At 33.4% G+C, this 15,095-nt stretch overlaps 1 protein-coding gene across 6 annotated transcripts in view; it reads right to left on the bottom strand.

The window, feature by feature from the left end:
- The window catches only part of ATP9B (ATPase phospholipid transporting 9B), a 158,519-nt gene that overhangs the window by 94,468 nt on the left and 48,956 nt on the right, over positions 1 to 15,095 (bottom strand). For all 6 annotated transcript variants that reach the window (XM_086842951.1, XM_086842955.1, XM_086842971.1 and 3 more), the window contains one exon: positions 13,092 to 13,143. In XM_086842951.1, coding sequence (XP_086699077.1) covers positions 13,092 to 13,143 — 52 coding nt within the window. The remainder of the gene's footprint in view (positions 1 to 13,091; positions 13,144 to 15,095) is intronic.

Below are 15,095 nucleotides of genomic sequence, written 5' to 3'. Positions count from 1 at the left end.
AGATTTGAGTCTTATTACAGACAAGACGAGAGTCTGCTAGAATATGTCAAGGCAGTATGCCAAGAAAGGGTACCTACCACCAAACATAAATTAAGAGAGAGATTATTCTGTAGGACAGGTAGACCCTGGTGTAAGTAAAGTCTAATAGAACCCCATGTTTTATCCATCAAAGTCTGCAAATTAAGCAGTTTGATGAGCTATCTGCCTGAAATGACATGCTTGAGAGAGAAGACAGCTGAAACTGTACCTAACTAAAAGGTAGTGTTCTTGTACAGCAGACTTGAATGAATCTTACAAACTTCCATGTAACAGCTCTATTTATATTAAGCACATTGTAAATAAATCTTTAACTGTTAATATAGACAGCTCTCAGAAATATTTCACAGCTAAATTTCACCCAAAGCTCAGAGATGCAAGCTGCAAAGCTGTGTCTGAAGTTCTTGAAGAGCTGGTTTTAAATTCTTAACAGAATTCTTTATGGATTTTCTACTAGAATAAAATACTATAAAGCACTTTTTGAAGAGTCAGTGACATCCATTGCATTATAATGAAGTGTGAAGTACCTAGAAACACTTTGGCATCACTGCACTTTCTGTCCTGGCATAGATGTGCCTACTCTCCATCATACTTTTCCTGTACAAGACATTTCATGGTTCTCTTTACCCTTGCTGTCAATGGTTGCTCTCTTGCATCAATTTCATTTAGAATTATACTATAGATCAATGCAGTTCAAGACCAGTGTGGCTGCTGTGAATGGTTGACTGCACATATATTCATTTAATAGAGCTCACACTATGACATGTATTGGCCAGCTGCATTTCCTCTTCACTTCAGCAGTTAATTTCATCAATAACTTATCTCATAGCCTGTTTCCCTTTTATCCAGAAAAAGGGACTGCTTTCTGCTAAGTCAGCTTTCAATAGTGATCACAAAAGCAAAACCGAAACAATAAAATCCTCTTCTCCACCTCAAATATTGCAGTAGATTTGACTAAATAATTTTAACTATTCTCTAGGGTAACCTGGCTTAACTAAGCTATAAACACAGATGATTAAATATGAGATTAGAAAGTATAAAAACAACTCTCCACCCCTACCAAAAAACTTGTATTTTTGTAAAACTAAATATTCCCCACTGGCTATTGTATGGCAGTCACATGTACTTACCTCTGAGAGGTATTTGAGTAAGCAGTACATAAAACTTCTAAACATCAAAGTATTTTGAAAAAAAAATAAGGATTTTCATTTTTAAATTTTAAAATGCTTGGAAGCATTGCACCCTCCTCATCCAATCACAAAATTAAAACAAAAAAACTCACAGAAAAAAAGTTGTAAAAACTGTGTTACATATTTCAGCAGAATGCTTTAGGACAGTGTTAGAAGTCTCTTACAATTATTTTACAGCACACAAAGAATGTAATATTTTTAAGTTTGTGCCACTTTAAAAAAGGAGGCATTTAAGGAAATGTCATTAAGTATTTTAAGTGTTTACCTATCAAAAGTAGGTGTTTACAAAAAGAAAAAACTAAAAAAGAAAAATTTAATTACACACTGAACGTGAGAAATTTTCGTAAGGCTACACATAAAGGAGAATACCCAAATTTAAAACTTTTACTTTATACAGTGAGGCACACAGATGCTCATTTCCTATAACTATACAGTTGTCAAAATTAGTAGACAAAGTTGCAGATTTTGAACATCTGATTTACTTCCATCATTCAAGTGAAAAATTTGGAATTATCTGAATTAGAATTTAAGGTTGATTCAAGGAATTTATGCTGGACTTAAATAGCTTAAACATTTATCAAAAGTGGTGCAAACTTCATGAGCACATATAAACTAATTTACAAGTATGTAATATTCATTTAGCCTAATCAGTTGATGACAGGGAGAAATCAATGTAGAGGAAATGCATGCAAGGTGCTGCTGAAGCACCTAAACTGATTTTTGAAACCATTTCAGTTGAAACTTTGAAACTTGAATGCTTAGACAAGTCCTGGGACTACAATTCTGTTTTGGTGGTTTAGCAAGACCTCAATTATTTGTGTTCTGTCCATAATTTACCTTAAGGTTGCTTTTCCATGGAAAAAACACACCTCAATACAAAGGATGAAAATAAATTTAAAAACTTGAAATGTAACTTTACATTATAGGGATACATTGATAATTATTAACAGACTTCTTACTTATGTTTTATGGGACATTATGGATAAAAATATATTTTTTAAAGCTATTTTGTGCACTAATAGAATATTAAAGAAAAATAATGTTTACTTCAGTAGCTTTTATGGTGCTTTGAAATAGAGATAAAAAAGCTCATTTATGATGGTACTAATCTAGGGCCATGATATGCCTGGCCTAGATTTGTCAAACAAAGGTATTGTTAATACAGAGTAAGCAGAAACATTTCTACTTCGCGTATGCTGGACTTAAGGCTTCAATCAGAACATACCAGAAGGACACGTACAAATCAAATGCTTCTGGGAATGGTGTACATGTGCACATGCATCAGTGACCTACCTGCCTCCAGAAATCCTGAAGAAAAGGGCCCTGAAATTCCCAAACTAAATACACATCATCCTTTGAAAAAGCTGATTGTCTTTTCACCTTACAAAAAATGTGCAGGAGTGGAAAAAAAAAAAAAGAAAAAATTCTAAAAATTCTTCCCCAGACTAGGAAGGGAAGCTTCTCAATCAAGTAAAACACATTTATATCACAAGCTTTCTCTTAATTAATACTATGCATCATCACCAGATAGCCTAATCTGTTTTTATTCATACTATCAATGTTAATCGCATTTTATGTGTTAATTTCTTTATATGTGGGGATCTTTAAATTCCTGAAATTATAGTAATGCAAATGAACTTGTGCTTCTATATTTAATTTTGATATACATACTCCAGAATATTAAACACAGTTTTTAAGATAGGCTTCTGAAAACAGGCTATTTCTTGGGATGTTACATATTTTCTTAAATGTATTGTAGCTTCCAGGGTTTATTTAAAAAGTCACTCAGAAAACAAAATTTGCTGTGTATTAATTAAATTATTTGTTCCTATTTTATTTGATTTGGAAATGTTTAGTAGTAAGGTAGATAATTTCTCCTTAAAACAATTAGCTTAATATTCAGTCTGTTTAACAAGTAGTTTTTATAGAAAGTGTATTTATCACAAGAAACCCAAAATAGCAGTATTGACAGACTAAGAACAATTACTTCACAAAAGGAAAATAATTTATTCTATGTACAAATGCATCACCTGATTTTAATGGAAAGCTCCAATGAAAAATAAATCATTTTACCTTAATTACACTGAGATTTAATATTTGAAATATTAAATTTTTTTGAAATTTTATTTTATTTTATTTTTTTGAAATATTAAAATTGTGTGGAAAGAAAATCTCAACTGTCCTAGAGTGACTTAGTTTTCTGCAAAATCAAAACTGTGTTATTTGTAGCATCTCTTTTGTTAGATTACATACATTCCTGCATATCACAGACATTTTCCTTTCAGAGACGCTTTAGGCAAAGACTGTTCTGTTGTATACTTTTCTTAGTAGCCTAATAAAATAACCAGACAGACACAGAATATCCTACTGGTCATAAAAGCATGACCTAATGTTCTTTGTTAGGAGTAATACTCTTGAATAATCCCAGACTGCATAATTGAATCAAAATATATTAAAATACATGCATCAATTTATGGAAATTACGTGCAAATCAGACTGAAAATGGCAAGCAAAAAGTTCAGGTAGAGTGGCACGATGAAAAGACAGAGCTTCCTCCCTACTTCCTTCTTGATCATGAAGTCTACTGGCTTTGCTTTTACAAAGAGAAGGTTGGAAAATATGAGAATACCTATATAATATATAATACCTAATATATATATATATACTAGATATACCTAATATATATATATATAATACCTAAAGCTAAAACATGCTAATACTTGCTTTCCAGGACTGGCCATGTTTCCTGACTAATAGCAATATGAAAAATTAAGGTATTTTTCTTGACATAACAAACTGAACTCTCCAACATGTCCTGTATCTAAACTTAATTTTAATTTCCCAACTCCAGGTCTGGAAGAAGGTTCTGAGAAAGCAATTCTAAGTCATGAAATTCCCAAGAATACCTTCACAAGAGGATTCTCAATTCAGGAAGAAAACCCCTGCTTAGGAATAGCTTATTCTGACTAGCATTGAAAAACAACAAAGTAAATGACACGTTATAAAAGCAGTTCCACACTTCCATTCTTCACTTTTTCTGCTCTTGCTTTGAGCAACAACTTAGAGCAGACCTTTTCTTTGACTACATCTATTTAATCAGCATTTTACAAGCAAAGTTATTTTTTTTTAATGTTCCTATATTTAGATTTCACAAGTACATGAAAATGCACAGAGCCTTACCAGTCAACCCACACATGGTATTTGTTACAAACATCACTGTACACAGTAAAGTGTATAAGAAGTTATTCAACACAGAAGTCCTCAAAACTATTTCATGTGCTCTCAAAAACACATTAAAGTTAACAGATTTCTGCTTGTAAATTTTTTGCCAATTATTGGCTAGCTTAAAAAGTCAACTTGCCAATAAGCACTGAAGTAAACTTGTAAACAGAATTCAAATATGCCACAGTACACATTTTAATGTTATACTGTAAGGAAGATGCATCACAGGAAAACAACAGTAATTTAGTTGTATATAGCAAATGTACAGGAATATGCATATTTTACAAGCATAATAAAGAGCAAGCACCCCAGTCTTGAAAAGGTATCGTTTTTTCTGAATAAATGCAGGGTTGAATTCCACAGTCCATTACAGATACTGTCAAAAAGCAACCCTAGAGTGTATGCACTTAAATTAGTAAAAAAAAAAACCAACATAAAAGTAAATTGCATTTACTTTCTATAATATGCAACTGATAAGAATTCCTGTCAGTTATTCTTAAATGGAGATAATGCTAAACCATCACTCCATGTCTAGGTTCTTCTCTGTCAAATCTAAATAAATAAAATTATGTCTGCCTTCTCTCTCCAGAGCTGTATCCAATGAATTTTTTACAAATGAGAACAACAGCTACAACTAACGCCTTTCAAGCCTCAGCAAAACTGAATTATTAAATCTGTCTGCCTATATCCTATTACAGACTACTTATGAATACTTGATTTTATTTTGTATAATTGACAACAGTTGTCAGGGAAGGAAGGTTTTAACGGCAATCAAATTAAGATCAACTGGTATAAGTGTCAGAGTGAAGAGCTTGTGTCAAGTGTTGATGAATTAATTGATGGGTCAGTGAGAAACAGGGCATGTGGAACTGCAGTGTCATAAACAGCTTTATATTTTCCAGCCTTCCTGCTTTAAGTGAAAAACATTGAAAGAGATGGGTTACTAGAATGTACCCAAAAAAGAAAAACAGACTTTGACTTTGCACACTTAACACCAGATCATTTACAAACAACTTCATTTTTAAATCATTTATATTACTTAAGTGACTATGTACATGAAAATTTTAAACTGATGACAAGGTGAATAGCAGCACCAGGATGACATATTGCAGTACAGAGTTTCATTTACTAATCTAATGAGAAACTTTCAATTATGATTTTTCTAAGAAGAAACAAAACCACAAGATACTTGAAACATCTTAGACATTTAAGCTACACCGCCATTCCAGAGGATGCACATTTATAGAAGACTGATTAAATTAGTTTAAAAGCATTAATTTCTCTTAAGACCAGGGAAGAACTGTGTGTACTTGAGATATTTGATCTGAATTAAGAAACCAATGAAGCAATTGATTAATTGGAATTTAAGCCATCAGTCACTGGATCCATGAACAGTTTCATTTACATTCTAAACAATCAGCTGATGGTCTTATAGGATACCATGTATTAATACACAGTCAATATGATACCCCTAAACTCATCACAGTTCCTTATTGACAAGAACTCAGACGTTTTTTAATCCAAGCTTGATCACATTGCATCTTTTTTGAATTGCAGTATTGATTCAGTACGCTTTAGGAATTTTTATCTCTATTAAAACATTATGGAATTTTCAGATATAGCAAACAATGTTCCAAGTTAAAAAAAGGTCTACATTCATATTCACATTCTAAAATTTTTCACTTACTGATTAATATTATTTTGAGATATACAGAAGGATACTCAAAACCATTAATCTTTTCCATTTAATAGGATTTGATGCACCACTTTTCTCCATTATTCTTCTGATGCATACTGCAATCGCTTTTTGCAGAAACCCAGTAATACAGAAAAAAGATGGCGTGCATTATTTACATCTTCAGAGTAATGACTAAATTTAAAAGCCTGCCATAGACAATGCCTAGAACACTGAAAAAGTTCTCACTTTTCAGATAAAATATGAGTACTAACGAAACAGCTCCATGATTTGAGAGCTCTGGCAGCACAGGAGAACTCATTGTCCGCATCAACCTCCCTAACACACGTGTATTTCTAAAGACCAGTAACAACAAATACATATACATCTCAAAGAGGAGTGCTTATAGAAGACTTTAGGAGCATTTCCTCTTTTGATGAAAGCAGAGCTCACAGAGGAGGTTGAGAATAGCATATGGCTGAATATACCTGTATCCATTGAGAACTTGCATTGCCTCTAAGACTTTAGCAGCAACAATAATAATCAACTTGAAGGACATTCCATTAACTAAATTAGGGAGAGCAGTAATAAAAGCCTTGGTATGTCATAAAGCTTAAACACAGAGAAGGACAAGTCAAAGGAGTTGACAAAGCCATCAGGTTACAATAGGCATGTGAAAAACAAGAGGATAAATTTTTAGTTAAATTTAGCATGGAAAAGCAAATTTTCCTTTACTGTTTGATAACTGGGAAGAAACAACAGACCCAGCTATGAAGATTTAACACTGGACTTTACACATACTTTAGAGACAACATATTATAAACATTTACACAAGGAATTCTTGAACCCTACTTTTGCACGAGTAATTTTGGGTTTTTATTTTCAAAGCCTTTGACAACATACCAACAAATCTATCAGTTCTTAATATACATATATTTTTTGCCTGACTAGACCTGCTTCTGGGATCTTTGATGATTCTCACCTTCAGGTTCTCTACATTGCTTCCCAAACTATGGAAATTGTTTGGGATTTTGGGACATTCAGACTGCTACTCAAGCCAAGCCATGAGATCCACTCAAATCTGTGGGAAAATGCATTATCTTTGCCAAACAGGAAGAGGCTAATTTATGCCTAACACAATACAGTCTCCTTACACATCAATTTTATCAACTCTTACTAGTAATTTCTTTAAATAAAGAAAAAGAAATTAAAATATTTCTTTGTTAATGCTTATTTTGCTGCAAATCTAATGAAACGCATGGATTGAACTAGTCGAACAAGTACAGACAGAAAATAAAAATTATTAGGGAATTGTATATATTATCATGTCATCTAATAATATTTTACTGTGTAATTTTACAGTTCAAATAGAAAGAGTAGAATATTATTGGGAGCCTAATGCCTGCTGAGAACACCTCCTTCCACCACATAACATTCATACTATCTGACTACATCTTAAAACAAGTAGCTGATCACGTCAAATCAGTAGTACTCAGTGGCTTAAAACAGATACCAAAACATTTCAAGCCTGAGTTAAATCAAATGCTAAAAACAGAATAGGAACTGAAGTAGAGAAACAGATTAAAGTAGTTTGGACAGATTGTTGGCAGCTACTCATGCCCTGAAGATAAACTTTTATCTGGCCGTATGTGCAAAATTTAACTCTAGTCATTTATCATTCTCTACAGCAATAGATTTTCAAAGCATTTTAGTTTCCAGACAGGTAGGTTTTACAACACTTGTTTTCTAAACGTAATAGAAAATTCCAGAATGTGTGACAAATGCAACTTCTTCAGCCTTATTATTCTGCAGTGCCCGGTTTTATGAAGAAATAAAAAGTGACATCAGCTGCACAACAGAATTCCAAACCGACGTTTTCTCCTCTGGTTTGATTTTCAAATATCTGAAGTTTCAGAATAGGCTGGGGCCCAGACAATTAAGTTATTTGTAGAATACTTACTCCTAACTGTCCAGAATAAATAGATAGTACTACCATCGCCTTTATTATATTCTTCCTTGCAGTGAGCTTGCAGTTTCATTCTTTGTCAGATATGTTTTACTAATAATTGCTTTTTAAGACCTACAAAACTAGATATTTTAAACAAGTAAAAAGTATTTGGTGGCATGCTCTCCTTTTGTATAGAAATTCTTAAGAACTCATCATTTTCCAAAAAACTTTAATGAGCAGACTTTGTTTCAGATGGTAGACTCTGAAGTAAGCCTTTACTGGTTAACACAGCTCCTTCCAACAGAAAATCAACTTGTATGAATGAGTATTTAAGCCTGTACTTGCATTGCAGAGTTTATGCCAGTTAAATGGTTAGCATTTAAAATAAAAATCACATCTGAAAGTTATATTGCCACAGAAATGAATTGCTACAAAGCCTCAAAATAAAAATTATTTTCCTGTTTTATTCCCACATTTTACTTATACCACTGTTGTTTAAGTAATTACAAGTAAAAAATCCTGAAACTCTTAACTACAAATTTTAATGCAAGGGAGATTACTTTTTTTGCTACAATTCTGAAAAGTATAAACATGTTTGCTATAGTATTTTATGCCTGAGAACATATACCATTTTTAAACAGTTTCATAAACGGGATTCAAAACACTCTTCTATACAATGGGAAATGTCCAGGGGGACCGTGAAAGACTAGAGAAATGGACTGATGAGCAAGTACCAGAACAATCCAACAGTGGCCAGAAAAATACTAAATGTAGCAACTGTCCAACTTGCATACCTTGCAAAGAATTAAAGATTCTCCACAAAGAAGAATCAAAATTGGTTTATGATAAAAAACCTTTGCATTAGCGTATGCTTGATAGAAGTGGGACTGATCAGCCAATGAGAGTTGCTCTCTCCAGAGTATCATCTCTATAAGTAAAAAATAAAATCAAAACAAAAAACTCTTTCTGTCAATTTAGGAGCTGTTGAGAAATCTACAGCAGCTGAGGTATTAAAATAAATTTGTGATTTTATTTTGCAAGACTTCTACATATATATTTTTTATGAACTTTTACAAGTTTGTTTAATGAGAAATAATTTAATGCAGTACCCTATCTTGAAGAAAAAAAAAAAAAAAAATACTACTTTTCCAGAAACAGTGGCTGTTACTCTACGTGGAATCAAGTGCCTACCAAAAAATTTAACTCCACGCAGAAGACATGTGCTAGGTTCAAATACTATGATCAGGAAAGCTGAAGCAGATTAGGAAAACCACTTCCTGTTTCACCCTTTGGAAGTTCAGTTTCACCAGAAAAGGTTAAAGAGAAAATCTGACTCTACTTTTCATACCATCACAAAGCATCATCTGTGACAAAGAGGACCTTGGGAACAATAAGAAAGGTTTAACTAAGACTGAGCAATTCTTACCCCCATAAAAAGCTACTAAGGAAAGTCAGTATCCTACCAGCGCTGTGATTAGTCTGTCATAGGCCTAAGTTGTTAGCAGTAGTACAGAATAAAAACAATTCTTTGCAGTCCTAGTGTCTATGGGGCATATCATAAGACCTGAAGCTTTTACCATTGGCTATTCCAGCTGCAGAAATAAGCAATTAGTTCCTTTAGCCCTAATTCCATGTACAAAGCTATTCTGCTGCGCCATCTTTCTCCCAGTAACTATTGACTTGTGGCCAATTTCAACCTAGCATGGCAGAGCAATGATCTCAAAATTGGGAAGCATCCTGAGTTTTTGTGAAACTAGAGAGGATGAAAGAGCTATATGAATAAAAGAAAAACCAAGCTGCTAGCTCCAACAGTCATCTGTTCTAGGACCTAGCAAAAATTGATAGCTAAAATCAACATTTGCTTAGCTCAGAACTAGCCACTGCATTTGCCAGCTTTTCACCATGAATAACAAGAATATGAAGTTATTAGAGGCATGTAAATAAAAAACTTGTCTGGAAAAAAAATTAACTTCATTCTTTCTTTTTTGACACTGTAGTCACCCTATAAAGTTCGTATTCCTCTCAGAACTTCATATTTTAAAGTATAAAGAGTACAAATATTCCAGAAACACTGAGTCTTACAAACACATGCACCAGATTTTCAGGACAGACCAGACCCAGCTCATGTTAGAGCATGTATTAGCATAGGAATACCCTACCTGGATCAGAAGCCAATCACTGCACCAAGACACAGTCAAGGTGGAGTGCAAGGATTGTAGCCCAGTGAAGGAAAGAGTTTAACTTTGAAATTTTTCTTGTGTTTTACACACAGATTATCTTTGATACTCCCATAATGAAGTTATTAACACACACTTCAGTTGGCAGTTTCTGTGGACAATTATAAGGTTATATGATGATCTCTGGAATGCCCTGTCTAGCCTTTGATTTTCAAGATGGTACATAGACAAATGAAATGAAGAGAACATGCCAAACAAATTAAAAATGATCCTGAAAGTTCTTTTAAGGGCCACTTACAATCTTGTTTAATTTCAGCAAGGGAGTTTTGTATTGGTGTAACAGAGATCTTGCCTACATTTGCATAACAGCTTTACACTAAGGTAGTCAATTGTTTTTGGCATGCTGCCTGCTTATACAGAAAATGAAAATAACCTTTAAACCATCTTTTGCAGCCAGCTCAGCATGAACATTTCCTTTCATTTGGTGGAAGGCTGATAAATGGGACAAATCATTCAAATCGCTTGTCACTTCTGCCATATATAATGAGTAAAATCAAGATTCATCCATAAATAATCCCCTCTTACCTTTTCAAATACATAGAACTCCAACATATTACTCCTTAAGTATTTCATGCTAATTTTTAGCAATTGTTTTATTTATTTTGGAAGTCAATTGAAATCTTTTGGAAACCTCTGTTATACAGGGAGCCAGACAGCAGCAAAGAATTCACATTTGAGGAGTGATTTCCACCTGCTCCATCCCCCTGGGAAGTAATCCTAACTCAAAATAAGAACAGCCATCTAGCTGCCTCCATCCATGAAAGACAGGAATACCAATGTTACAGATTGTCACATGAATACAAAAGGAAGTCCCAGCAATGTGAGCCTTTAGACTATAAACTTCTGTAAGTCTGCTTAATAAACATATGAATCTTAGAAATTAGATACAGGCACACAATTGACATCAAGTTATTAGATCTTTGAAGATTACATTCTACATAATGTGTTTGACAAAGAAAGGGAAGAATATATCTAATAAGGAATTAGTTTTATCAAAATAAGCTTGATACCCAGAATGCAGCTTCTGCTATGCAGTTAAAAGTATCCTAGAAAACTGTAAAAGTGAACTGGGGGATGAGTTTCTGGATGAAGTTCGTAAACTGCCCATTTATAATCCAAATTGCTTCTTTTTTGAGTGATGATGTAGGATATTGCAGTGCTGCAGAATACATTAATATGTAGTGTAAATATTGAAGCTGGAAAACTGTTAATTTACCCCAAAAGTAGCTTACAGTGAGGTTTGGATTTTGAGATTAGTTCAAACTCTCCACTTTACTCTTTATAGATTTATAGTAAGAAGCTATAATTAAACTGCTTTATTACACAGAAGATTACATAGAAGATAAAACCATGCAAAAACTATTTCACAAAGTACTTAAAAGTTTCAGCTATAAATTAAAGCATAAATCAGTCAAAACTGCAACATCAGGAAGAAACAATTACAGATGTAAGTGTTCACTCTTTAGTCAAAAAACAATTACTGCCATATGCTTGAAGTTTAGGAAATCATTTTTGTGTGGTTTTGTTTTTTTGTTTTGTTTTAAAGAAGTACAACACCAATAAAACTAGTTAACCTGTTGCTTGTTAATAGAAAATTAGGATTTTTGCTAGCTTGTAGTTCTGAGAGAGAATAAGAAGAAAAGTCTCTGTATCATGAACCAGAGGGTAGTGAACAAAAATGGAGCTTATACAAGACCACTAGAAGACTTTGTCACTCCAGGGCAGTTATAGATGATCACTGCATGTAATCAGCATTAACAGGACACAGTAACTATACAGTAATTTCTTCTTTTAGCAAATATATAGCTCTACTAGAGTTCCGTAGGCTATCAGAAATATTTTTGTCTCCTCTTTCAAATGATCTCTACAAATTTAGGCTTTTATCTGAAATATATGATAGAACTCCAGCGCCACAGTGAAATACTATGTGCCACTAATACAGGGCTTACCAATATCACAGCTATTAGCTTTGTGAAATTTAGTGCAGTCTGACAAATACCAGACAGTTCTTCAGGATCTGAAGAGAAATGGTAATATAAAGGAGGAAAACTCATTTGAGTTATACAAAGGGGCATCCAGTAGTAATTTCTAAACTTTACAAAACAGCTATAATTTATAGGGTTCCTATAAAGGAGATATTTGTTTCTCAAAGATTAAGAGTACTCCGCTATCACCATGTGAAGAGAAATAGAGCTAACAAGCAACGTTTTTCTTTCTCCCACACAAGAAAATTCCTGGCTTTTCGGCTCTTATTTTTTGACTGTCCAAAAAGGCAGTATTATTTTGAAGTAAAAAAGGCCAGTAAAATTATTTCAGGAGTTCAGATAATTACATTTTTCAAAAAATAGTTATTTTAAACATGTATTAGCAAGTTCACATTTGAGCTCTTTTCAATTTATTAACTGAAACACAATCAGATGACATTTAAATGTATGTTGCAAAGACAATGATCAGTTGTAATTTAAAATAATGTCAAATCATACTAATCAAGTACAGTCTTATATTAGCTAATTATTTTTGCCATTTTTAATAGTTAAACCTTTTGTTAAAAGAGCTCATAAAAACCATCCATGTAGAGAAACATATCTACAGAAGTCTCATGTTCACAGTAAGATTACTCCTCTGTAATGTGTTTATCACATAAGAACTCTCTCCCATTAATCTGATGAAGGTAGAGCTCCATCAATCTATTTGATCATTTCAAATTGGTCACAATATACAATCTAAAATTTTACCATAAACACCAATTTATCATGTAACCAATGTGAATTGTCAAAACATACCTGTTTTCTCTGAGGTTCTAAGAAACACCATGTCAGATGGGATTCGTTGATTCTGAGAGAAGGAGGAAAAAAAAAAGGTATATTTTTGTAAGTAGGAAAAAAAGTGAATTTCAATCAAAAGTCCAGTAAGATCTATCACCAAAAGGTCACTCTTGGATTGAAACTCAATTAAAATAGGATTTCTCACAGTACTTTATATTCAGCATTTGCAATTCAGAAATCAATATTTTCGAAAAATTATACCATAAGCAAACAACAGCTAATCCTTTCAGATGTTCTTTATAAGTGAATCATAAATACCTGAAGAACAGATTAACATTTTCTTGACTGAAAACAGTACTTCAAGTAAATAAATATGTAATCAAAATATCTTAAAACATAGTTTCACTGAGCAAAACTGTGACAGTCAGTTAGCACACATAATAGATTAAAAAATGAAAAGGTGAATTTAAAATATCTGTCTTGGCACTCAAGTCGCAAATGTTATGTATCCCAACATTCCTCTCTCTTCCAACACACACACACACAGGGGAAATATCAAATTAAGGAACAGCATTTTCCTATTCGACATGTTTTAAATGAACAGAATTTCTTCCTCACTGTGTAAGAGATAGAATCATAGGCACAGTCAGATGTACCTACTCTGCCAGTACAGAACTGTCTGTATCAAGTTTTCATTTGTTGATCACAAAAATGCCTATCTAAGCTTTCACAGGTTAAACAAAGTGAACAATACCAGCCTCCCACACACGTTATCTGTTACATGACTACCCAAATCCTCAGCTCTCTCTCCCCACTTCTTCCCAAGGCATATACCAGCACCAGTTCATGGCCAACACAGGGGTTAGAAATAAAACACTGGAGAAAGCAAAAATAACCAACAGAGCAAAATCTGCAAGTAACAGTACTGGAAAGGAAAAAAGCAAGATTTTCTACTAATCCAAAGAAACCTTCCCAAGATCAGCATGCGACCACAACAGCGCCATTTGGAATAGTGTGATTGGAAAAGATCTGCCGGAGTCAACTGCCAGACTATGTCTTATAAGGGCTTAGCTCCCAAAATAAGATGATGTAAACTTTCTGAATTTCTGGGAGACCCGGTACTTCTCACCACTTGTAACACACTCTCAGCAACACCAGTTTAGAAATGGGACTGGAAGCAATTGAAACTGTATTCTCTACAAGAAGTTCAGTAAAGAGGGGCCACAAAGGGCTACAGAAAGGGCTACTATCATAAGCAAAGATGAAGTTTGATAAATGAGGAAGTTGGGAAACATTAAAAAATAGATGCATGTTTTAGTTTACTTTGAAATTCTACATAGGTAGCAAAAAACCATTTGCATAACTTGAAATGATGCATTTTCATTCATTAATATTTCCTGATTTTTTGCAGCATTTTCCATTTTAACTCTTTATGCTGTTACAAATAAAATTCACATGTTTGTATGTCAACAGTATTCACCTTGAAGAGGCTGTTCATCTGCAACTAGTACAGCATTTTTTCGAATCTTGCCCTATAAGAGCTAATAATTAAGGATGTAGTGCAATTTATTATCCACCATGAGCCCAGATTCAACTAGGAATATCTCATTCAAATTTGGAGAAAGATGCAGAAAAAAGATTAAACTATATTATTTTGCACCTATTAGAAAGAAAAAAGAGAAAAAGGAAAAGGCAACTTCAAAACTAAATAATTCTGTCCTTAAATGACAATAATGATTAAACAGATATCCAGTCTTAATATAGATTAGCTATACATTTTTGCAGCTCCCCTGCCAGCTCTGACATAAATCCATTACACAAGTTTCAGGTTACTGACTTCATGCCTACAAACTTCCAGTTACTTGTAAACAAGCTAAAACACTTCACCAACATCCAAAAATTTTGCAAAAAAATAACAGTCAAATGATCTAATACTGAATTAAACAGAAGTTCTGGTAATACAAAGGAGGTACCTACATGTCACTACAAACTTACACACTGCACACATTTCACATTGAGTAA

Source organism: Cyanistes caeruleus, chromosome 1 (assembly GCF_971803275.1).
Source record: "Cyanistes caeruleus chromosome 1, bCyaCae1.hap1.1, whole genome shotgun sequence".
NCBI lineage: Eukaryota > Metazoa > Chordata > Aves > Passeriformes > Paridae > Cyanistes > Cyanistes caeruleus.
Note: the sequence above shows the minus strand (reverse complement) of the source record. Positions and strands in the feature narration are given on the sequence as shown.